Below are 22,653 nucleotides of genomic sequence, written 5' to 3' on the forward strand. Positions count from 1 at the left end.
AGATTGCACATTAAGGGAATCAAACGACAAATCATTGGCTACAAAAGCTTTGAGCAATTTTCGAGGAAGATGGAGACACTTCATTTAAAAGATACATGTTAAAATGAGGGGGAGACTTATTCAAGTTGCACTCTTTTTCCCTTGACTAAGTTTTGTCCCATTGGGTTTTCTTAGTAAGGTTTTTAATGAGGCAACATACCTGATCCAGAAGTATCAGAATAAGAAAATACGCGCTGCACTCTTTTCCCTTAGCTGAGGTTTTGTCCCACTGGGTTTTCCTAGCAAGGTTTTTAATGAGCCAGCATCTCAACGCGTATTAAGTTGATTACCAAGGGGGAGTGTTATGAATATGTTTATTATTAATATGGTTATCAACACCAAAAATAGATTAGCTTCCTCTCCAAGTTTTGTACTCTTATTTATACCCTTATTGTATCACATTGTAAAGAGACCTCAATCAATGAAATATTAGATCCCTTCTCCCTATTATTTTCTTCTTCTTCTTTGCTATTAGGCTAGTTTCACAACAACTTTTTTTTTTCTCAAATATCAAACTTACATTCCTTCAATGTACACATAAATACACGTAATACATTTTTTTTTATGATATACAAGTGAAAAAGTGACACACAATTCTGATCTTATAAGATCATTGGTAATTGTTAATGTCCCTTAAGGGGCATATTTTGTCACATCACCATTATAATATTTCATGTAATGGTTAAAGTTTTATAATGCCCTTTCATTTATTAGTTTCCTTGTTTTTTCTCATTATTGGGTATCATTCTAGAAGTGCCCCTCCCTCTTCATGCCCATGAGAAATGGTGTAAGGGCATTATCAAAATCTTTCACGCCCTTATAAAACATGGGGTATGGTGGGGCGTGGGTTGAGGGCATGGTGCGACACGTGGAGTATGGGACACCCAAGACCAAAAGCCAATGAGGTTTCACCATGTCATGTGGGTAGCCCCGCCCAACGCCCGGGCTGAATCCCACGCCAATGGGGCCACGCCCAAACCGAAGCCCACCCGGGGTGGTGACTTGGGCGTTTCTCTCCAACCCACACCCCAAACCCCCGCCCCATACTCCATAGTCTTACATATAGCCTAAAGAGTGACGGATCCAGATTTTTTTTTAGTGAGTTTCTTCTGTTAGATTCTCACTATTTTTTTCCAAATCATACATGATTAAATCCGCGTAAATAGAAAGATTTAATACACGAATTCAAATACTAGGTGATCAAAAAGTATATATTTGATACACAAATTCAAATACTACGTGATCAAAGACATGGTTATAGACGTAATCTATACTATATAATAAAAGAAACCATTTGAGGGACACATGTCGCTCTATAAGGTGGTCTCAATTTGATAAATTTTTTTTAAATATTATTTGAGTATGATTATATCTTTTGTTAAAGATAAATTAATCAATTAAAAAACTTAATCTAATAAAATAAAATATGAATTCGGTGGGTGGGAAAAAACAAACTTTATAATTTGAACAAATAAATGTTTTTTTCAACGGTTTCAAAAAAATCAATTTTCAATTAATTTTTTCTTCTAATTTTTTATTTTTAGTTTCTTTCCTTTTGTTTAATTCATTCTATTCTAACTTTGTTGATTCCCTTTCTCTTTATTAATGTTTTTGAATGGCAAATGTCACAATAACATACTACTAAATTACGTCAAATAAATCCTATATATCCCATGCCAAAGCTGAAATGACATTTTTATTAATTTTAATCCATCACTCATTATACTAATTCCAATTTAATAAGCCTTAATGGGGTGTTAAAATTCACACACCATTTCCATCTCTATACATGGATATATAAAGAAAGAGATAGACTGAAAAAGGGTGTGGCATCACAAGTTTTGATCATACATAAAACAAAATTTTGTTGGGTTGTTAAAAAAGTGTCTTAAAATATCGTTTTATAATTGTTAAATCTTCGTTATTAACTATTTGATATTTTATTTACTTAACCCGTGTAATACACGGGGTTATAACATAGTTTTTCTCTAAAACAACGACATACCAAATAAAAAATATTATTAATTAATTTAAATCTAGAAAATTACAAATAAAAAATATTATTATTAATTAATTTAAATCTAGAAAATCAACATGAGATTGGACCGTTCGCAAAGATACATCATCTTCTCTATCCCTCCCTCCCCCTTTTCACTCTTCCGGGATTATAAAAAATCTGATGAATCATCCTCATCATCATCTGCAGTTATAATCACATATACATACATACACGCATCTATCTCTATTTCTTTCAAAACCCTAGTTCCACCAATCAATGACACCAATCCAATGCATTATCACCACACCACCAGATCAAATCACAATCACCGAATCATAACCAGCACCAAACCTCAATCCAGATCCTGCCATTTCACCGGATCTGATTATAATGAAACCCTCGCCATCCAAATCATTATCTGCATTGAAGAAGATCAATCGGAACAAGTTGTTGTTGTTCTTCGTCGGTCAACCTAGGGTTTGTTGTTCGATCGGTACGGATCATTATGCAGCTACACTTGTCACCTAGTATGAGAAGTATAACGATATCGAGCAGCAATGGATTTTTTGATTTTATGAAGGTTAAGATCGCAGCTCGTCATATTTCCTCCCGAACGCTCTTTCATGCCGTGCTTATTCTCGCTTGCTTGTTGCCGTTTGTCTTCATCGTTACGGCTCTTGTTACTCTTGAAGGTGTCAACAAGTGTTCATCGTTTGGTACACTACTGGTTTCTGTAGATTCATTAGTTCTTGATTTGTGTTGTGGATTGTAGATCTTCATGTTTATTCATTGTTGTTGTTTAACTTATATTGATTGTGGCAATGCTGAGTTGATAAGCTGATCATTCAGGTGTGTGTTGGTGTTTCTAGATCTTGATTGATGTCGGTTAGTTTGTAGAGTTTGATTAGTTAGGCTCCAGATGTTTTAAAATTATATTTGTTGGCGTTAGGTTAGTTTAGAGACAATATAAGCTTGTATGAGACATTTCAGTGTGTTTGATTCTTCATTGCTTATTGATTGTGTCAATGGTGAGTTAATAAGTTGATTATTGAGGTGTGTGTTGGTGTTTCCAGATCTTGATTGATGTCGTTAGTTGTTTAGTTTGATTAGGTTGGCTTCGGATGTTTTAAAATCATCTTTGTTAGCATGAGGTTAGTTTAGAGACAATATAAGCTTGTATGAGACATTTAAGTGTGTTCGGTAATCTATGCTATGTTGTTGAATGCGCAAGAGGCACTCAAGGCGCATAGGCCTTGTTTGGAGCCTAGCCGCAATGAATGAGTTGAAGTGGTTGTGATATCGATCATGGCTGGATAGAGTAGTTATTGAAATGTGATTGATGAAGTATTGCAGTCTGAATATTTTGTGGCATATCGATCTTGCTACCCAGAACACTTTGTGTATACAGTTTTTCCAGGCATGTAACTTCTCACGGTGTTTCATATACTGGTGTTTTTATTTTGAAAGGCTTTTGAAAGTTTAGTTGATTTATAGGGTATAATCATGTTTTTTTCTGGTGGATGATGCTCCAAAACACTTGTTTCTATGACAAAACCGTTTTCACACTTTACATGCTTTTAGGGAGGACAAAACTACCATCAAACTTAACACATTTGTATGTCGAGTTAATTATTTTCAGCTTATGAGTTTACTCTTCTTGTTAGGGGATTTGTACACACCTATATCTGCCCTTTTTTGTTACTTTCTTTGACTCTGAAAATTGCAAAAAAAAAAAAAAAAAAAAAAAAATTCCGTTTAGAGACGTCTGATGAAAATTGAAACCTGATTTGGTATTTTGGTAACCTTCCTGAGAACTTGTTAAAACAAATTCTTCTAGTTTTCTTTTCTAATGCTTGTTAATCTTTTTTCCTTTTTAAAAAGACATTGTATGGAACTATGGATGCTATCTATTTTCCTTAACTTCTGTTGGTTATACACATATTCTTAGTTAATTATTTATCTTATGCTTTAGATTGTTTAGGCAGGCGTTTGGGACCAAAGCTTCTTGGGAGGGGTGAAGACTCAGGGGTAAACCTTCTGCACACAGTATCTTCATCTTTCTTTTATATTCGTTTAAGGCTTTTTTTATATCTAATAACTTGAATTTTTTGTATGTTGGTCAAAGCAGAGGCTTGTTAACGAACTTTACAAGACCCTTAACCAAGTGAGATCCGTAGAAGTCCCAAATGACTTAAAGCTCCCTGAAAACTTTACACAGCTTGTCAATGAAATGAAAGACAACAAATACGATGCAAATGAATTTGCTGTTATATTGAAAGGAATGGTATGTAATTATTCATGAAGCTTACTAAATGAGATGGTTTTATGGAATAATTTCTTTATTGATCTCTTTTTTTCATTGATATTGACAGATGGAAAGATCTGAAAAGGAAATTAGAGAATCTAAATTTGCAGAATTAATGAACAAACACTTTGCAGCAAGTTCTGTCCCAAAAGGCATCCATTGTCTCTCTTTGCGGTTAACCGATGAGTACTCATCCAACGCACACGCACGCAGACAATTACCTTCACCAGAACTACTTCCAGTTCTATCCGACAACTCATACTACCACTTCATCTTGTCAACGGACAACATCTTGGCAGCTTCAGTTGTCGTCACTTCAGCAGTCCAGTCATCACTAAAACCCGACAAAATCGTCTTCCATGTGATAACTGACAAGAAAACTTACGCAGGCATGCACTCCTGGTTTGCTTTAAACCCCAATTCTCCCGCAATCATTGAAGTAAAAGGTGTTCATCAGTTTGACTGGTTGACCCGAGACAATGTTCCAGTTCTTGAAGCCGTGGAAAATCATTATGGAGTTAGGAATTATTATCACGGGAATCATGTAGCAGGTGCAAATCTCAGTGATACCACTCCAAGATCATTCGCCTCAAAGTTACAGGCTAGAAGCCCCAAGTACATATCGTTGCTGAATCATATTCGCATATATTTGCCAGAGGTAATTGGAATTGGATTATACTGGTACACCTGCTTTTCCTTACTATATGTAGCTAGTAACTTTTTAGCTCTAGTGTTAGTTTTGTTCTTATTAAAAGTATTTTTTTTTTGCTTATTTTGGTCAGCTCTTCCCGAATCTTGACAAAGTGGTTTTCTTGGATGATGATATTGTGATTCAACGTGATTTATCCCCACTTTGGGAAATTGACCTTGGTGGAAAGGTCAACGGAGCGGTTGAAACCTGCAAAGGTGATGACACGTGGGTGATGTCGAAGCGGTTCAGAACCTACTTCAACTTTTCTCACCCGTTGATATCCAACAATCTGGATCCAGATGAATGTGCTTGGGCTTATGGGATGAATATATTCGACTTGCGTGCATGGAGAAAAACCAATATTAGAGAAACATATCACACGTGGCTGAAAGAGGTGATTTAGTGGGGCAGCATTATTTTGACACGACCCGCCAACCCGACCCCAAAAAACAGGTTTGGGTCGACCAACTCGACCCGTTCAAAAATGGGTCGGGTTCGGGTTGACCGTATTAAAAACAGGTCGGGTTCGGGTCAAGTGTATTAAAAACAGGTCGGATTCGGATTGACCCGTTAAACTATTTAAAAAAAAAATACCTTTTATATATATTTTTTTGTTTTTTCCGTTTCTATTTACATGGTTATAATAATGTTAGTTTTGACACATTATATTATTTACTTGTCACACTAATACATAGCATTAAACATGTTATCAATAACCCGCTTAAAACCCAACAACTTGCTTATAAATTGTCAACTTGTATGACTCATTTAAAATATGGGTTAAATGGGTTGGGTTCGGGTTGACCTGAATTTATGTGTGCGGGTTAGGGTTGAAATCTGTGACCCGAATGGGTCGGGTTTGGGTTGAACATTTCAACCCACCAACCCGTCAACCCGCTAATCATCAACCCGACACGATGTTCATAACTTTTATATTTCTTTCTTGTAGTTAAATGTACAATTCTTGTCCATTTTTAAGATTTGACTTTTTATGTGCAGAACTTGAAGTCAAATTTGACTTTATGGAGGCTGGGTACTCTACCCCCAGCCCTTATTGCATTTAGGAATCATGTTCAACCCATTGACCCGTCCTGGCACATGCTGGGCTTGGGCTACCAAAACAACACAAGTGTCGAGAATGTAAAGAAGGCGGCTGTAATCCACTACAACGGTCAGTCAAAACCGTGGCTAGAGATAGGCTTTGAACATCTTCGCCCTTTTTGGTCAAAATACGTCAATTACTCCAATGATTTCGTCAAAAGTTGTCACATCTTGGAGTAGTTATCAGTTATCACTTCCTCAAGGTTGTGTGCGTAAACAAAAAAGAGGACGGGCCATTTTGTCACTAAGGGCCCGCGATCTGCTGGATTCATTCTTTTGGTCTGTTACACAACCGCGCTTTCTTATAACAATTAGGATATGATATAGCATAAAGTTTTTATTAATACATATTCATGTCAATGATAGCGCGTAGATCTTTTGAAACTGCTTTGTCATAGAACCCTATTAGCCGGGAACTGTATTCGTAGGTTATATGTTTGCCCTGTCGGTTATTGTCGTGTACGATATTCAAGATACATTTTTAAAATGTGCAGTAAATTCTTTTTGATAGATAGTTCCAATCTTTGAAATTTGATCTTTTTGCTCATTGTTGTTGAACTTATGGCATGAATTTGAAAGGAGCTGAGTCAACTCAGCATACCTACTGCTTTGTACTTTGGTTTATATATATATATATATATATATATATATATTGTGTTATTATTATATTTAAAAACAAAATAATAAATGCATTATTTGTTTGGAATCTGGTAAGTTGGGTATGACAAGAGACCCACTAGATGAGCAGGATCTTATGTTTAGTGGTTGGGAAGTATTTTCCATTGGAGAATGCTAATAGAAAAATATAAGATTATATATAAAATTAAAAAGTTTAAATTCTTTATGGAAAATAATTAATAGTTTATTAATAAATAAATTAATAAATTAATTGCAGTTTGTACATGTTGGGGCAATAATTTGAAGGGAATCAACTTTTATTTGTTTTCTAGAGTTTCAAAAGCGATTAACAAAAGCGATTAAAGGTCAAGAACAGAAGGTTAACAAAATTACCTTACTGCTGTCAATTGCTTCTTCAGCTGTTGATGAGATGCCGTTGGTTTGATGGGAGCGATTGGTATAAAAATAAGGGGGCAGATGAAGGTAGTTGGAGGATTAATGAAGCTGGTAGATGGGGGAGATTAATGAACCTGTTTGATGACAGTGACGAGGAGAATTGGCAGATGATAGGGGCCATTAATGAAGCTGATGACAGTGACGAGGAGATTGGCAGCTGGGCGATTAATGGCGAGGCAGATGGGTCGCGATTAATGGAGGATTGATGATGAGCGATGTGGAGGAATTGGCAGCTGGGCGATTTTAATGGAGGATTGATGATGAACGATGATGTGGGGAAAAAGAAAAAGCGTAAAGGAGGGCAAGAGATGGCAGGGGTTGAATGGGAAATTCTCCCCCAAAAGGACTTTTAGGTTTTCAGAAGTAAGAAATTCTTACTTCTCAAAGTTCCTTTTAACAAGTGCAATCTAAAAGCTATTTTAAAAGTCCTTTTGTCATTGCCAAACACTATTTTTGAAAAAAAGGACTTTTAGTAAGTCAATAAGTAGAAGTTGATGGGAAATAAGGAATCCCAAACACCCACTTAATATAATAAGAATAAGAATTACTTGTTTTGTGCTAAAAGAATTGATTTCACATGCTAAAGGTGGGGATTGGCATCATTCGTGCTGGGTTATAATTATTGGATATCATGAACGCTAATTAACATAAACAATTAAATGTTAAACATGTATTAGTGCACAACGTGCTTCACATCTTTTCACATTTCATATATCAAAGGAAGTTAAAAATTGGTTAAAACAATAGGATCAATATTTCAATAATCAATATTAATACAGTTTTCACAATAATAAATAATAATTAAAAGGAAGTTAAAAAAAGAAAACAAATCCGACTCAAATGTTAGTTAAATACTTAAATACACTTCACCAATTTCTTTTTAACTCTATTTATCTTTTTTATTCTTCATTATTCTTAAAAAAAATATGTCATAAAATCGAGAATTTATAATCTAAAATTTGAATATAGTACTGTTGTATTTAAAAAAACTACATTTTATTAAAAAAAAAGTGTCTAAACAATTAATATGGTGCATCTAAGTTGTTCAATTATGACAGTATGTGTAAGTTAAATACAACAATGCGTTTAAACCAATTACAACAGTGCATATAACGTACAACAGTGCACCTAAGTTGTTAAGATCTGTCACATGGACAAATTGTGTGAATGTGATGGTGCGGCTAAGACCATTTGTAATTTAATAAACGTATATACTATTGTCTTAAAATACACGTGCATATCTTACAACCTCCATACATTTCGAACATATACATTACTCTATGACTCTATGCAAATCATACTAGTATATCTAATTAGATTTCCTTATGCTATGGATATATTTTCATTCTTGTTTGCTAAATATTCTCTAACTAGAACATCAAGTAACATAAATATACTTTTAAGGGTATAAATTTCATTATTGTTTTACTAGTATTTAAATATATTAAAACATAGGAATTTAATAACAAAATTAGAAGAATATAACTTTCAACACTAATCATCCACGTATAAAGAAATTTGATGTTAAAACATCAATTATCATACACAAAACGAGTTAATAAACAATTATCCATAAATAGAATAGTTTCTTTATTCATCCAACCAATCGCTATAATCGAAAAAGTTAGATGGTTTAACTCTTGACTACTTAGAGCATTGATATTGGTGTCCGTTAGCCCTCACAAACGGTGAGATGTAGAGATGGCTAAAGTGGAAGAGAGAAGAGAGGGAAATCCCTAACCACAAACCAGTCCATGTAAGACCCTCACAAACGGAAATGTAGAGATGACTGAGGTGAAAGAGAGAAGAGCGGGAAATCCCTGACCACGAACAAATCAATGTAAGAAGGGGTTGTTTTGCGGGAGAAGGGAGGAAAGACAAAGGTATGTAGAAGGTGGAGTAGGATCACATACAAACTAAATTAAATCTAAAAACTATAAAAACCAATAGAGCAGTAACACATGAATAACTTATAACTCAAATAAAGGTATATTTGTCTTTGACAATATACAAGGATTATGGAAATTCCTATTTTCATGCCTTTTATAATTTGTAAATTTGACACTGTCATTTTTTTTTATTTTGTAAACAACACATGTTATTACATAACTAGTATAATTTCATTTTTTAATTATACAAAGAGCACATGCTACTACATAACTAGCACAAGCACAATCTCATGTTTATTTTTTATTTTGTAAACAACACACATGTTATTACATAACTAGTACAATTTCATGTTTTTTTTAATTTGTAAATAGCACAAAATGTTACATACTAGCATAATTTCATGTTATTGTTTTAATTTTGTAAATAGCAGATGCTATTACATAACTAGTAGAAAACAAATTTATTTCCAAATTGGCTCCCAATAACAACATAAAAGGAAAAAAAATGCAAAACATAAGAATTACACAACAAAATAAGAACATACGTATAATTTAAAATCAACACAATACATTTTTCATACTAGCACATTCAAACTTCATAGCCAGCACAATTATAAAACAGGTACCTTTTTATAACTTTTTTAAAAGTCACTTTTTATAAATAAAAAATAAAACACATTTTAATTAACTTTTTTAAAAGTCACTTTTATAAATAAAAAAATATAGTAATATGGTACTCATATTTAAGATAAAAAAATACTTGATTTTATGGTATAATTTATAATTTTTTTTAAAGGGGTTGGCTAAATGCACCCCCTTTTTTACTAGTTATACCCCCCTTTCTAAAAATATAATTTAAAAATTGTTAAATTTCACCCCTCTAAACAATTCAAATATTGTTTTTGAAAACTATTGTGTTTCTATAATTTGAAGACACTTTCTCTTACTAGTATTTTATTATGTTTCTATAAAACGTCATTAAAATTAACAAAAAAGATATTTTTTATACAATAAAAAGTTTCAGAACTTTTTTTTGAATAAAAAACAGTTGCCTTTATATTTTTTATTTATTTCGTATTTTAGTTCTCTCATCTTTCTATTTCTATTTATATTAGTATTATTATTATATTAAAATGTTTTTTAATATAATTAACAACTTTTATCTATTAAAAGTAATAAGACGTAAAAAGAAATAAAATGTTAGTTAAGTTGGCTGGCTTTAAAGCTTCATATAATTTTTTTGTGTATTATTGTTTATACAAACTGAATTCGCATACCCACTTCAAGCCGCTATGAACAAAAAAATCCATTTCAAAATTAAAATTACTCGCTTTAGTTTAAAACGTAAGAAAACGATTATTTTCCAAATAATCAAAAAAAGTTTCTTTTTAAATAAAATAACGTTTTAAAAACAAATACTAGTAATAATAATAATTAAAGATAAAAAATGAAAGAAAATCAAAAGGGTTTGAATTAAATTAATGTAAAAGTTGAAGGAGGGGGTGCATTTAGTAGAAAAGGGGTACATTTAGCAACACACTTTTTAAATTATGAAGTATATAAAAGTTATTTTAGTTTAAAAAACTTTGATGGAATTAGTATTTAATGGGAAATGGCTAAATGACTAAAATACTCATAGATCTTATTATATAATATAAATAATTGTTAATGATGAACTCTAATCAATCTTATCTTTTAATTCAATTAATCAACGATCAAAATCTGTTCTTAGATAATATAAGGTTTATACCGGATTTTAACTCATGTAGAAGGTTGTTGGTTAGAAAATTTACCCTATGCTATTTTAATATACAAAAAATACGTATTTTTTTAATAAAATAAAATTCCATTCATATTTGGCAAGTTACATATAAATACTATTATATTTGATTTCTTAATAAATTCTTTAACTTTCTCTTTTTATATTTGTTAAGAAGGTTTCTTTTATACAAATACATACAAATACTCATATGAATCTATTTTAAGTTTTATGTTAAAACTTTTTAACTAATATGATAATAAATCAAACCTAAGATTTATTCAAACGAAGAAAGCAAATAATTTTCTACAACCATTTTTTAATTTGACCAAACATTTATAACGTTGCGTTATTATTTGGGAATATGATTGAGGTTCATAATTGGAAAAAAGTATAGTCTTTCTTTGTTCTTTACCTAAATCTAACATTGACACAAGTGGACAAACGGATCAGTTTCTTGAGCTAAATCAGGAGGTTATTTCATTCCACTTTTGATCAATCTCTTTCTTTTCTTTGGCATCATCATCAAACTTAATCTTGTTTCTTTTTCCTCTATTTTTTCTTTTGCACATCACTTGATTCTTAAACTATACCAACTTTGTTGATTTGAGTAGATGATAAATAAGTTCATTGCCGGTTGTTGACCTAGTTTTAGGTAATTCAATTTAGGGTTTTTCAATTCTTGAAAAATACCCATATGAAAAAGATTTGTGGGTTTGATTTTTAAGATGCTAAATCTTTCTTGTTTATGTGATTCTTTGAGTTTCTTGAAATACCCACATGAAAAAGATTGTTTTTTTAAGCAGCTAATACTTTCTTGATTGATTGATTCTAGGGTTCAGCTGATTAATTCATGCTTGCAATTGCTCATCAGTTCATGTATTGATTGGTGAGTTCTTCTTTTTTCTTTGTGTTTCTTGAAATTGTTAATAGTTGACTTATATTGATTTCAAACAGTTTGTTCTTTAATATCAAGTATATGAAATTTCCTGATGTCAGGAGTTGAATTGATGGGTGTAAATCGACCGAAAGATCCTTTTTGTATAGCTGATTGAGAATATAAAGATTGTTTCTTTTGGATTCGGTAAATCCCGAACAAATTTAAGATCTTAGGTGTTTGGATACATATAATTTCTGTTAAAGATAAAGTTGGAAGATGTCAGGAGCTCAAGATTCATTAGAGATCAAGTTTCGATTGATCGATGGAACGGATATCGGTCCTAAAAGCTTCCCTGCAGCCACAAGTGTTGCAACTTTGAAAGAAAACATCCTTTCCCAATGGCCTAAAGGTTAGTAGTGTTTTTTTTTTTTTTTTTTTTTTTTTTTGTTTAAATTTTGTATTCGAACGTGTTTCTTATTGGTTTTAAAGAGATTGAAACGAAAGATTGAACGTGAAATTGAATAATATCTGCAAAATTCCTATTTCTTGTCATGAAATTGTTACCGAAAAATGTGATTGTTTTTTTTTTGTTTGACAGATAAAGAGAACGGTCCAAAAACGGTAAAAGATGTGAAGATAATAAGTGCGGGAAAGATATTGGAGAATAACAGAACGGTAGCAGAATGCAAAAGTCCATTGTTTGATGTTCCTGGTGGGGTTACAACCATGCATGTTCTTGTTAGCCAACCGCCTCAAGAAAAAGGTACAAATAATCGTTTTAAAGATATGCTGCACAAAAGACGTTTGAAGTCGTTTGGATGTATGTTTGCAAAGTGAAAATTGCAACTTCAAAAATCATAATCACATGAACATTTTATCCTCGTTTTAAAAAACTGCGAGGCCATAAGCTGAGGCGCGCGAATCAAGTATGCAACGCGTTGCTCTATTACAACTATAAGTTTATTTACAACCAGAAGCTGCACCTCTCTCATCTGTTTTACATATTAACCTTTTTTGGTAAACCTTTCGTAATTTCGTTATCCCGTTAGTTGTTTTTCATATATCAGCGTCCTATAAACCTTAATTTTGACCAGGTTTGACCCGGAAGTACCCCCCTGATGCGTTTTTTTGAGCGCCTCACACCTTTGAAAATTTCGATTCTGTCAAAGTTATACTTATTTACAAATAACTTCCACATTTATTCTCTATATAATTTTTTTTGTAAGAATTTTATACCAGGTTCACAAAATATAAATATGTTGACCCTAAATAGTCCAAAATTTAAATCAGAGTAAAATGCCATTTTCGTCCCTGAGGTTTGGCCAGTTTTGCGACTTTCGTCCAAAGGTTTGTTTTCCACATTTGGATCCAAAAGGTCTAAAATCTTACCATTTTCATCCGGCTCGTTAACTCCATCCATTTTTCTCTGTTAAGTCAGAGGTATTTTCGTGTTTTTTTTTAAACTTGGGCAATTCGGTCTTTTTCAGGAGTATTCGGTCTTTTTACAGAAAGTGAAAAAGACCGAATTGCCGTTTAAGTTAACAAAGAAGACGGAGATACCCCTGACTTAACGGAAAAAATAGATGGAGTTAACAAACCGGATGAAAATGACAAGATTTCAAACCTTTTGGATCCAGATATGGAAAAACAAACCTTTGGACGAAAGTCGCAAAACTGGCCAAACCTCAGGGACGAAAATGACATTTTACTCTTTAACTAAGTTATTTTTTAAACACCCGAAAATCGAAATTTTGTTATTACTTAGTAATCACAATTGCAGCACATCCAACCACCTATTGTCGTGCCATCATAGCCTATTGTTTAGGTCATAAGTTTACCTTATGTGTCTTTCGGAGAAAGGAACATGTAACTTGTGGGTCCTATTTGCTTGACATCATAAAATTGAGATGGGACCCATGATCTGGATAGCGGTTGCAAAATCGCGTTAACAATTAATTTATAGTTTCTTGAAAATGGTTTGACTCTTGAAAGTCAAAGTAATCTCGATTATCCTCACGAGACCAAAACCTAAACTTGTTTCGGTAACTTGACAGAAAAGAAAGTGGCGGACGATCCAAGAGTAAACAAGTGTGGATGTGTGATATTATGAGAAGCAACTCCAAGTACAAACATTGCATCTTCAATTGCAGGTTGGTTACTTGTTCATTTGAATTATTTTATTGAATCGTTAACAAAGTAGCGATTTAATGATTATGTGGCAGATAAAGGATGCTGGAGTTTACATAACATGTGGCTGCATCTAATGATTGGTTTGGATTGGAGTTTACAAAGAAAATAGAAAAAGAAATAAGCAAAATCGGTGAGATAATACATTTCTATGTATACAGTTTGGTTTTGGGGTTGTTGTTTTGAATATTTTGTTAAATTCTGTGAATTTAAAACTGGAAAATTTCTTGACATTTGATTCAAAGTGTGATTAGACTTGAATGAAAACAAAATATAGTTGCTTTTGTGTAATGTGTTCATTTTGAGATGGTAAAAATCAGGTTTTGGTCTCTTGGCAGTCATAGAGCTGTTTAACCCATTTAATTATACTAGATGATCTTTAAATTCTTTTTAGTTTTATAATTAAAGAAAATGGTTTTTTTTTTTGGCCCGTTTAACCAATTTATTATAATCCGTTCACAACCCATCAACCTGTTTGACTCGTAGAGAGATGGGCTCCTGGGTCTTGTTGTGGTTACATGATTTTGAATGTATCCGGTTTAAGGTTAATGTCTTTGACGTGAATATACGACATTAGACTAGATATACGTGTTCACCATCTTTTTTTCTGGGAGTTCATTTGAAAAATCATGTAATGTACAACTGATCGATGCGTGTCACACACTAGTTTTCCGAGATGTAACTCTTGTGTGTGAAAGTTGGAACGGATGCTTTACTTATACAACAAAAGTGTATACAAATATACAAATACATTGAAAGCAAATCTTACCCTTACATCTGCTATAAAACTTTGTTAATTATAATAGAGTTGAAATACATGCTAAAAGCCTAAAAACTATTTCTTTCCTTTACCGACATCATGTCAAACAGATATCCTGTTTATGCCCCGAGGCCTTTCCGATATGCTGTTCTACCTGAAGGTCTTTTTGACTTATGCTAAGAAGTTCATGACTAGGACCCCCTAATTATGAATATTTCGCGGGCCCTACGGGCGCCCCTTACCCCCTACTCACAAGCTGAATCCGTAATTGTTGATTGGTCAAATTTACCCACGGTCACTGATATCGAACTGCCAACCTCATCTTTGATTGAACATCCTTAAGACTACTCGGCGGAAGACGCTTGACGGAGCGCCATGTGTCTGCCACATCAGCAGAGGGGGCTTTGCCCAAAAACCACGGGGTGGTGGGGCGTGGTGGAGGGGGCTTGAACTCTCTCTCTCTCTAACATTCATAGCCTCTCTCTCTCTAAACATTCACAACCAATCACTCTCTCTCCAAGAACCAACACCACCATCCACATCTTCACATTTGCATCTTCACATTTGCCTCACGCCATGTGACAATTCCCACACCACCCCCAAGCCCCTCGACGGGGCGGTGTTTCCGGCGTGGAGGGGGTTCCACGCCACCATCACGCTCCCACTCCGCATAGTCTAAAGTCGAGGTCACACCATTATTGACTAATATTTAAACTCTATTATTACACTTTTAGTTGATGTCCTATGTTCTTACTTAGGTTTAATGTCTAGACTCGACCTTAGATGTGTTTGAAACTTCGGGTCTGAACTCAGGGCCGGCCCTAAAAATTTCGGTGCCATGTCTGAGTCCGGAAAACGTGCTCTTTAGGCGTTACCGAAATATATAATGTAAAGTATTATTTTTAAACAACGATTAAAGTTATTTACTTATTTATTTTGAAAGTAAAATAGGTATTGGGCTAAACTTACGTGCTAAGTTATAAATTTTAAGATTAATTTTTAAATGGGCCTAACATATAACTTGATGTTTTATATGAGTATTCTAATTTAAAATCCCCACCCACCTCCATGTAACACCCATTAATTTTTAAACACCAATTAAAATATTTTGCAGAATTTAGGCCCAGATTTCTCCAAAAATCTTTACACCATAAAGATGTCACAATTCAATATTTAAATATCTCTACCAACTCATTAAACACGTGTTGAATAATATTGGTTCTTATAAAATTTCAGCATGACTCGTTCGCATAACATGCAACCCTTACGAAAACAAAACCTGTTTAACATGACACTAACCAAAATCATAAGATTCAAAACAAATGGGCATGTGATTCTTTTGTCTATATTTAAAATGAATTTATACTTCTAAAGCACCAACATATATGTTTGCTTGACTCATTTGTATAAAAAAGTTAACTACATGTTTAGTGAACGAGAACCCAAATTTTCCTCCCATTGACCCGCTCCCTAGACTTGATCACCTCTGCCTTTGATCACATGAATATGTCATACAACACAATATCATTAGCCGCAACTAAGAAACCAGATATTTCTAAGATAGCCACGTCAATAACCATAAGTAATATTTAACCGGTGAACTCCCAAAGAATCCACTTCTTTTATGTTTGAAAATGTCAAAGCGCCTCATAATCCCCCATGACTTGACCACATTGATCATTAGCCACAATGGCATCACCTTGATCTTCGGCACCAACTTCCCCAAAAGTATGATCTCCATATACGCGTTGTTCCTTCCGTGAACTCCACCTAGGTGTTACCACACCACAAGTTAGCAATGATAGTGTTTAAATCACAAATAAGAATCTTATAAGGACATGATAATAGAAGGTCGGTAAAATTACAATTTTCAAACCAAGCCTACACTGTGTGGCATAGGTTTCGCTGTATGTATAAGCATAGCTCACCATCTTAATATATTATTAAAGGTAAAATGAGAAGCAAGTATATTCCCTATGAGGATGGTGGAATGATACATGTACTGATGTACCTGTTTTTAATCCCGTTACACAATCATTTATACATTAATCGTTACCAGGCATCGATTTATCCGCTGACCCATTTGTGTTACCTTCCTAAAAGGTACATGTGTACCGCCGATTACTTCATGAACCCTTTGTAATCATAGTTATTATACCAATCATCTTTTTGTTTTATAAGACCATGTTTAGTGGTTTAGCTCAATAATACCCCTACCATGGGGCGTTTTGCGACACGTGGCAGTCCAGTCAGCATGGGGCATTATTGGGGGTTATTGCAAAAGTGCCGTAGTGGGAATAATGCCCAATAACACCCTTCCAATCAATAAACAATTATTTTTTATAGAGAAAAGGATAAAAAAAATAAGAAAAGGCCCCTTACACTTGGACCACTCCCATTGGCCACATGCAAATTCCATTTGACCACTTCAGCGTTTTTTTAAAAACGCCGGCATGCAATTTTCTCAAATATAACGCCGGAAAACGCCCGGTGTAATGGGGGTGTGGCGTTTTAGGGCGTTTTTTTTCGAATTTTTTTTTTTAAAATACCGCCCCACTACGGGTGGTCTAATAACCAAACTTAATACTCTAATTTGGTATTCTCCATACAATTACTTGGATTTATTTCCAAATTTCAAAAGTTACAATCAATGTTTTGTATGTACATAAAATTATAAAATAACCATAAAATCTCTCCAAATATATGTAGATAGTCTAGACATCAAGAAAGATGACAACAATCAATCAATCATAATGAAGATACAAATATCTCTGACACAACACGAACTATGCGTGTAGGTGATAGTTTATCTTAATCTTTAATATGGGACAACTGATCAAGCAACAAGCTAGAGGTGGAGAAAATATGTAGCAGTAGTTGCTGAGGAACAAACATGTGCTTACTATCGAGCGTACAGTAGTGTTATGGTACCATTATCAACTGATATAAGAGATTCAAGTTCATGGCAACTCTCTTCATTAAAAAAAGCTGGTTGTTTAGGTTCAGGCAATGCTGCTCCCTCGCTAACCAGCATCAGAACCACTGACAACATAGTGGGCCTATCTTCTACTTGATGTTGCACACATAACAGTGCAACATGTATTGATCTTAATACTTCAGAGACTACAAATGAGGCCTGTAAAGATCCACTCATTAATTCAATAGACCTGCCTTCTTTATAGAGTCTCCATGCCTACATACAACAAAACAGAACACAGATTTGGTATATGATAAAAGGTTACGGTTCAAATATATCAACAATTTTCGGGTCAATGTTTATAAGAGAATTCTCTGATTTTCATCCCACTCACTATCTCCAGCACCAGAACACCAAAACTATATACGTCTGACTTTGTAGAGAAATGCCCGTATATTGCATACTCGGGAGAAATGTAACCACTATAGCATAGTTAAGCAAACAGATTATTTTTAGAATTTCTCATTAATCTCGTCTTACTTTTCTGTTCTGGGAATAAAGTTTAAAGTAGTTAAGGAGGATGATTCTTACTATGTTCCGACCACTTTCTTTGTGTTTGCCATGGTATCATGGCCTACAAACTTTCTAGCAAGGCCGAAGTCGGATATTTTTGGATTCATATCACCGTCCAGTAATATATTACCTGCCTTGATGTCTCTGTGGATAATTTGAAGGCGGGAATCTTGATGTAGATAGAGAATACCTCGAGCTATCCCAAGAATAATGTGAAAACGCTTAGGCCAGTCAAGCATCAAACTTCTTGTTTCATCTGCCAAAAGGTGACTACTTTGTTGTGTTATTGTAAAAAGTTTGAAAGTAAGATACTACGTGAAATCATAGATAGACAAAGAAACAAACCAAATACAAATGAGTCCAAGCTTTTATTGGACATGTACTCATAAATCAAAATCATTTCATTTCTATGGATGCAGTGTCCAAGAAGCTTCACAAGATTTCGGTGCTGAAGTTTTGCAATACAAATGACTTCATTCTTGAACTCCTCAAGACCTTGTAAAGATGTTTCTGAGAGCCGCTTCACTGCTACTTCTTGCCCATCATCCAACACACCCTAAAAGATTGAAATTAAGAGTTTCTGAGTACCTTTTTTTTATAGTTTTGATTATATATTTTGATTCTGATTAGCATTATATATTCATGAACCATCAACAAATTACCTTGTAAACGGGCCCAAACCCACCTTCTCCAATCTTGTTGGAGACACTGAAATTACCTGTAGCCCTGGCTACTTCATATAGGCTAAAAAATGGTAAATCATCGAGATGTTTAAAGATTCCTACAAAAAGATATGTTCGATTGCTCCAGCTTACACGATTTTATTATATCGGTATTCTATAAATATGTTTCTTATCTAGAAACAAAAAGTGACTTACCTTCCCCCTTCATGACAGGCCTTTTCATATTCTTTATCGAGGCATATGACAGTACAAAGAGAAGTAGCACAGCTGAAGAAGTAACCACCACCGCTATAAGTATTCGTTTGGTTTTCTTGGAATCCGACTGGGAGTCGATAAAACCTTACATCAAGAAGCAATAAACATCAGATTTTTGATAGTCCAATTCAAGCCAAGAGAAGTGTGGGCAATTTATTATAGAAGAAACATATGTACCTGCTAACTCAGAGGCAGCCACTCTTACGTAAATGTCGTGATTATCATCATACTCTCTGATATCCATTAGCTCACCAAACCATATCAAGCATCCACTTCCCCCATTTCTGATATCTAAATTTGCATAACATGTACAAGAGCAATTCTTTCTGCAAAACATTTCACATTCTCCAAGGGTCATGCTGTAATTATACCATGAAAGTCGTGTGTCCGGTAGTTTTACACCTGAGATTTTTTTAAAGCCATCCCCACTCCCACAATTCAAAGGCTTTTGGCTTTGACACCCACTTGACCAATCTGAAGCATCCCATTGTTCTGGATTTTTTGGTTCAAAACCTTGCATACAAGTACAAGGTGGATGCTTACTAATGCTACAGATTCCATAAGGACCACAGAGTTCATAACGATCACAACTATCTACTTTAAGATCTCCATACATTATCCAGTCTTGGATTCGCTCGTTCCAATGGAAAATCTGTGTCTTACCATCGTATGTCAGAACGATCCTTATTTGGTTAACCGAACTTCTAAGTTCTTTTTTGTAGGATATTTCCTTGTCATTATTAACAAACTGGGAGAAGTAAATTGGATTTTTATTATCAATAGGATGGCCACTATAGCCGTTACCATTCCACGGTCCAAATCTTGATATTATAACTTGACCTTGCATCCCGTAAATTCATGGATATCCATTTATGTCAACTCTATTATGATACACACCTATAGAAGGATCATCAGGACTCTTCCAAGATGTCATGAACCACTCTAAACCTGTTACCAAATCCTTCCCGATTTTCATTCCTGCTAGCAATGTGTCACCGGGGTAATCAAAACTTTGCCAGATCAGATTTTGGCTGCCGCTGTCCCACACAACAAGATTTCCAGTATCTAGAAGCTGCACCACCACCACTAGGTTATAACTCCGCCTAGGTACCGTTGAATTGAATGACCACACCAGAGTGTTGCTACCACTGAGAATCTGCAGGTTTCCATTGCTACTGACTTTGAACATGCCTGATGTGTCATTAACCGGACTGTCCCGGTTAGCAACCCAAACGACAGTGCGGTTTGATATCTTCTTGTACCATATCCCCAAGTATCGATTCATCGATTTTCCGGGGCTGAAAAAGCCCAATTCAAACATCTCTCCTTCAGATATAATGGTTTCACCATCTTTGATTGGTTGATTTGCATAGATGGTATCAAGTGCAGCACAATTTGATAGCAGTATGATAAAAGCAGTAAAGAACAACACTGGTACGGAATGGTCCTCCATTGATGATCTTGACCAACCAACTTATTCAAGCTCTTATTGGGTTTAAAATCACCTTCAAGGTGTAAATATAACAGATGGTTCATGGTTGAAATTTCTGTATGCAAACTGTGTCATTGAGCTTGTCAAACTGCTTGGCTTGGCATATAATCTGGTGACACTTGGCAAACTGTTTTGACTTGCAGATATCGTAGATACTGTGCTGCAAACAATGTTTCTTGGAAGCTGTTAAGGCACGTATTCGTCATCATTCATAAGCTATAGTCTTGGTCATTCATAAACTATAGTCTTGGTCAAAGTCTCACCCTTGGTCCAATTTTAGAAATAAAAAAAAATTATTCCACGACGACTTTGAAAATTATTTCGTTAACTTATGGTTTTATAATAGACTAGATGTAAAACCCGGGCAAAAAACACAGATAGTCTTTAGAAATTTTACATACCAAAATTTATTAAACAACGAAACAATATATATCATACTAGGTTAGAATCCCGTGTATTACACATGTTGAATAAATGTAATTTTATATATTAAATAACAAAAACTTATATCTTTATGAACCCTATATATTGTACGGGTTAAATAATGTAATTTTATATATCAAATAATAAAAAAGTTATATCTTTAAAAACCATGTGTATTACACAGATTAAATAAATATAATTTTGTATACTAAATACTAAAAAGTCGTATCTTTAAAAAAACCCGTGTATAATCGGGTTGAATAAATCTACCAAATAATAAAAAATTACATCCTTAAAACCCCCGTATATCACGTGTTGAATAGATATAAAAATAATTATATTTTTAAAAACCATGTTTATTACACAGATTAAATAAATGTACTTTTGTATATTAAATACTAAAAACATCGTATCTTTAAAAAAACCGTGTATAGTCGGGTTGAAAAATCTACCAAATAATAAAAAAATTATATCCTAAATAAATGTAATTTTGTATATTAAATACTAAAAACGTCGTATCTTTAAAAAAAATCCATGTATAGTTGGGTTGAAAAATCTACCAAATAATAAAAAAAAATATATCCTTAAAACCTCGCGTTTTACTCGAGTTGAATAAACATAATTTTGTATACCAAATAATAAAAATAAGTTATCTTTTTAAATAATTAGGATAACATTTAAAATTAATTTATTATTTATATATTATATATTCTTATGTTCCCACTAATTTCAACTGTTTTTTGAGTTAATCTTGACCCTTTAAAGTCTCTAACTTTTAATCCTGACCTTTTAAATTCCATATTTCCTTCTAGAAGGGCAGTTTTTAGAGAAGTTTAAGGCTATGCAGTTCGAACGTGGGGTGTAAATGGAGCAGTTTACACCGACATCGGAGTTCAAAATCTGAATTCCTCTCTGTCTTTCACCATCTTCCTCAAAATTTCAAGTGTTATACGAGGGTTTCTTCCAATGCTCCCATGAAATTCAACCAACATGCTCCATCAAACAACCACACCAATTTACAATGTACATACACACACAATCGTAACCAGATGGATGCGTGTCAGCCCTAATTTCTTCAGATGATGACGCCGTTAACCACCCTTCGGATTGAAGCCCTGAAATCATTGATGTTTAACCCCGTCACTGGAATTATATATTCTTATGTTCCCACTAATTTCAACTGTTTTTTGAGTTAATCTTGACCCTTTAAAGTCTCTAACTTTTAATCCTGACCTTTTAAATTCCATATTTCCTTCTAGAAGGGCAGTTTTTAGAGAAGTTTAAGGCTATGCAGTTCGAACGTGGGGTGTAAATGGAGCAGTTTACACCGACATCGGAGTTCAAAATCTGAATTCCTCTCTGTCTTTCACCATCTTCCTCAAAATTTCAAGTGTTATACGAGGGTTTCTTCCAATGCTCCCATGAAATTCAACCAACATGCTCCATCAAACAACCACACCAATTTACAATGTACATACACACACAATCGTAACCAGATGGATGCGTGTCAGCCCTAATTTCTTCAGATGATGACGCCGTTAACCACCCTTCGGATTGAAGCCCTGAAATCATTGATGTTTAACCCCGTCACTGGAATTATATATTCTTATGTTCCCACTAATTTCA

The 22,653-nt window shown here is 34.0% G+C and overlaps 4 protein-coding genes across 9 annotated transcripts; 2 read left to right on the top strand and 2 right to left on the bottom strand.

Annotated features, from left to right (window-relative positions):
- The first annotated feature begins 2,131 nt into the window (after nt 1-2,131).
- On the top strand, nt 2,132-6,665 carry LOC110926156 (probable galacturonosyltransferase 13). Of its 4 annotated transcripts, none has more exons than XM_022169907.2 (6): nt 2,132-2,754; nt 4,011-4,066; nt 4,167-4,322; nt 4,411-5,001; nt 5,126-5,428; nt 6,034-6,665. In XM_022169907.2, exons 1-6 carry the CDS (start codon nt 2,544-2,546, stop codon nt 6,313-6,315), a joined length of 1,599 nt encoding a protein of 532 aa, XP_022025599.1. In that variant the 5' UTR covers nt 2,132-2,543; the 3' UTR covers nt 6,316-6,665. The 4 variants fall into 4 exon arrangements, with proteins under 4 accessions (XP_022025599.1, XP_022025600.1, XP_022025601.1 ...); XM_022169908.2 differs by having other exon boundaries at nt 2,148-2,754; nt 4,020-4,066; XM_022169909.2 differs by having other exon boundaries at nt 2,148-2,730.
- Nucleotides 6,666-11,217: 4,552 nt separating this feature from the next.
- Nucleotides 11,218-14,215, top strand: LOC110921485 (membrane-anchored ubiquitin-fold protein 1). Of its 3 annotated transcripts, XM_035986979.1 has the most exons (7): nt 11,218-11,331; nt 11,693-11,746; nt 11,857-11,941; nt 12,014-12,146; nt 12,336-12,500; nt 13,792-13,887; nt 13,960-14,215. In XM_035986979.1, exons 4-6 carry the CDS (start codon nt 12,014-12,016, stop codon nt 13,845-13,847), a joined length of 354 nt encoding a protein of 117 aa, XP_035842872.1. In that variant the 5' UTR covers nt 11,218-11,331; nt 11,693-11,746; nt 11,857-11,941; the 3' UTR covers nt 13,848-13,887; nt 13,960-14,215. The 3 variants fall into 3 exon arrangements, with proteins under 3 accessions (XP_035842872.1, XP_022021504.1, XP_022021505.1); XM_022165812.2 differs by having other exon boundaries at nt 11,219-11,331; nt 11,857-12,146; XM_022165813.2 differs by having other exon boundaries at nt 11,220-11,512; nt 11,857-12,146.
- A 3,043-nt stretch (nt 14,216-17,258) lies between these two features.
- On the bottom strand, nt 17,259-19,989 carry LOC118479363 (G-type lectin S-receptor-like serine/threonine-protein kinase At4g27290). Its single transcript, XM_035986980.1, has 5 exons — nt 19,290-19,989; nt 19,053-19,196; nt 18,837-18,955; nt 18,520-18,730; nt 17,259-18,430 (listed from the first exon to the last, which is right to left on the bottom strand). The coding sequence occupies exons 1-5, from the start codon at nt 19,957-19,959 to the stop codon at nt 18,192-18,194; spliced, it is 1,383 nt and encodes a 460-aa protein (XP_035842873.1). The 5' UTR covers nt 19,960-19,989; the 3' UTR covers nt 17,259-18,191.
- On the bottom strand, nt 19,945-20,654 carry LOC110924078 (G-type lectin S-receptor-like serine/threonine-protein kinase At4g27290). The gene has a single exon (XM_035986981.1). The coding sequence runs from the start codon at nt 20,563-20,565 to the stop codon at nt 19,969-19,971; it is 597 nt and encodes a 198-aa protein (XP_035842874.1). The 5' UTR covers nt 20,566-20,654; the 3' UTR covers nt 19,945-19,968.
- Between the last annotated feature and the right edge of the window lie 1,999 nt (nt 20,655-22,653).

This window comes from Helianthus annuus, chromosome 17 (assembly GCF_002127325.2).
Source record: "Helianthus annuus cultivar XRQ/B chromosome 17, HanXRQr2.0-SUNRISE, whole genome shotgun sequence".
Classification (NCBI taxonomy): Eukaryota; Viridiplantae; Streptophyta; class Magnoliopsida; order Asterales; family Asteraceae; genus Helianthus; species Helianthus annuus.

Coding starts and splice junctions, on each gene's coding strand:
- LOC110926156 (XM_022169907.2), top strand. CDS start 2,544: ATGCAGCTACACTTGTCACCTAGTATGAGAAGTATAACGATATCGAGC. Junction 5,002..5,125: donor TTCGCATATATTTGCCAGAG/GTAATTGGAATT, acceptor TATTTTGGTCAG/CTCTTCCCGAATCTTGACAA. Junction 5,429..6,033: donor ATCACACGTGGCTGAAAGAG/GTGATTTAGTGG, acceptor TTTTATGTGCAG/AACTTGAAGTCAAATTTGAC.
- LOC110921485 (XM_035986979.1), top strand. CDS start 12,014: ATGTCAGGAGCTCAAGATTCATTAGAGATCAAGTTTCGATTGATCGAT. Junction 12,147..12,335: donor CCTTTCCCAATGGCCTAAAG/GTTAGTAGTGTT, acceptor TTTGTTTGACAG/ATAAAGAGAACGGTCCAAAA. Junction 12,501..13,791: donor CCAACCGCCTCAAGAAAAAG/GTACAAATAATC, acceptor GTAACTTGACAG/AAAAGAAAGTGGCGGACGAT.
- LOC110924078 (XM_035986981.1), bottom strand. CDS start 20,565: ATGGAGGACCATTCCGTACCAGTGTTGTTCTTTACTGCTTTTATCATA.
- LOC118479363 (XM_035986980.1), bottom strand. CDS start 19,959: ATGCAAGGTCAAGTTATAATATCAAGATTTGGACCGTGGAATGGTAAC. Junction 18,956..19,052: donor GCCTGTCATGAAGGGGGAAG/GTAAGTCACTTT, acceptor ATCTTTTTGTAG/GAATCTTTAAACATCTCGAT. Junction 18,431..18,519: donor CTTGGACTCATTTGTATTTG/GTTTGTTTCTTT, acceptor ACCTTTTGGCAG/ATGAAACAAGAAGTTTGATG.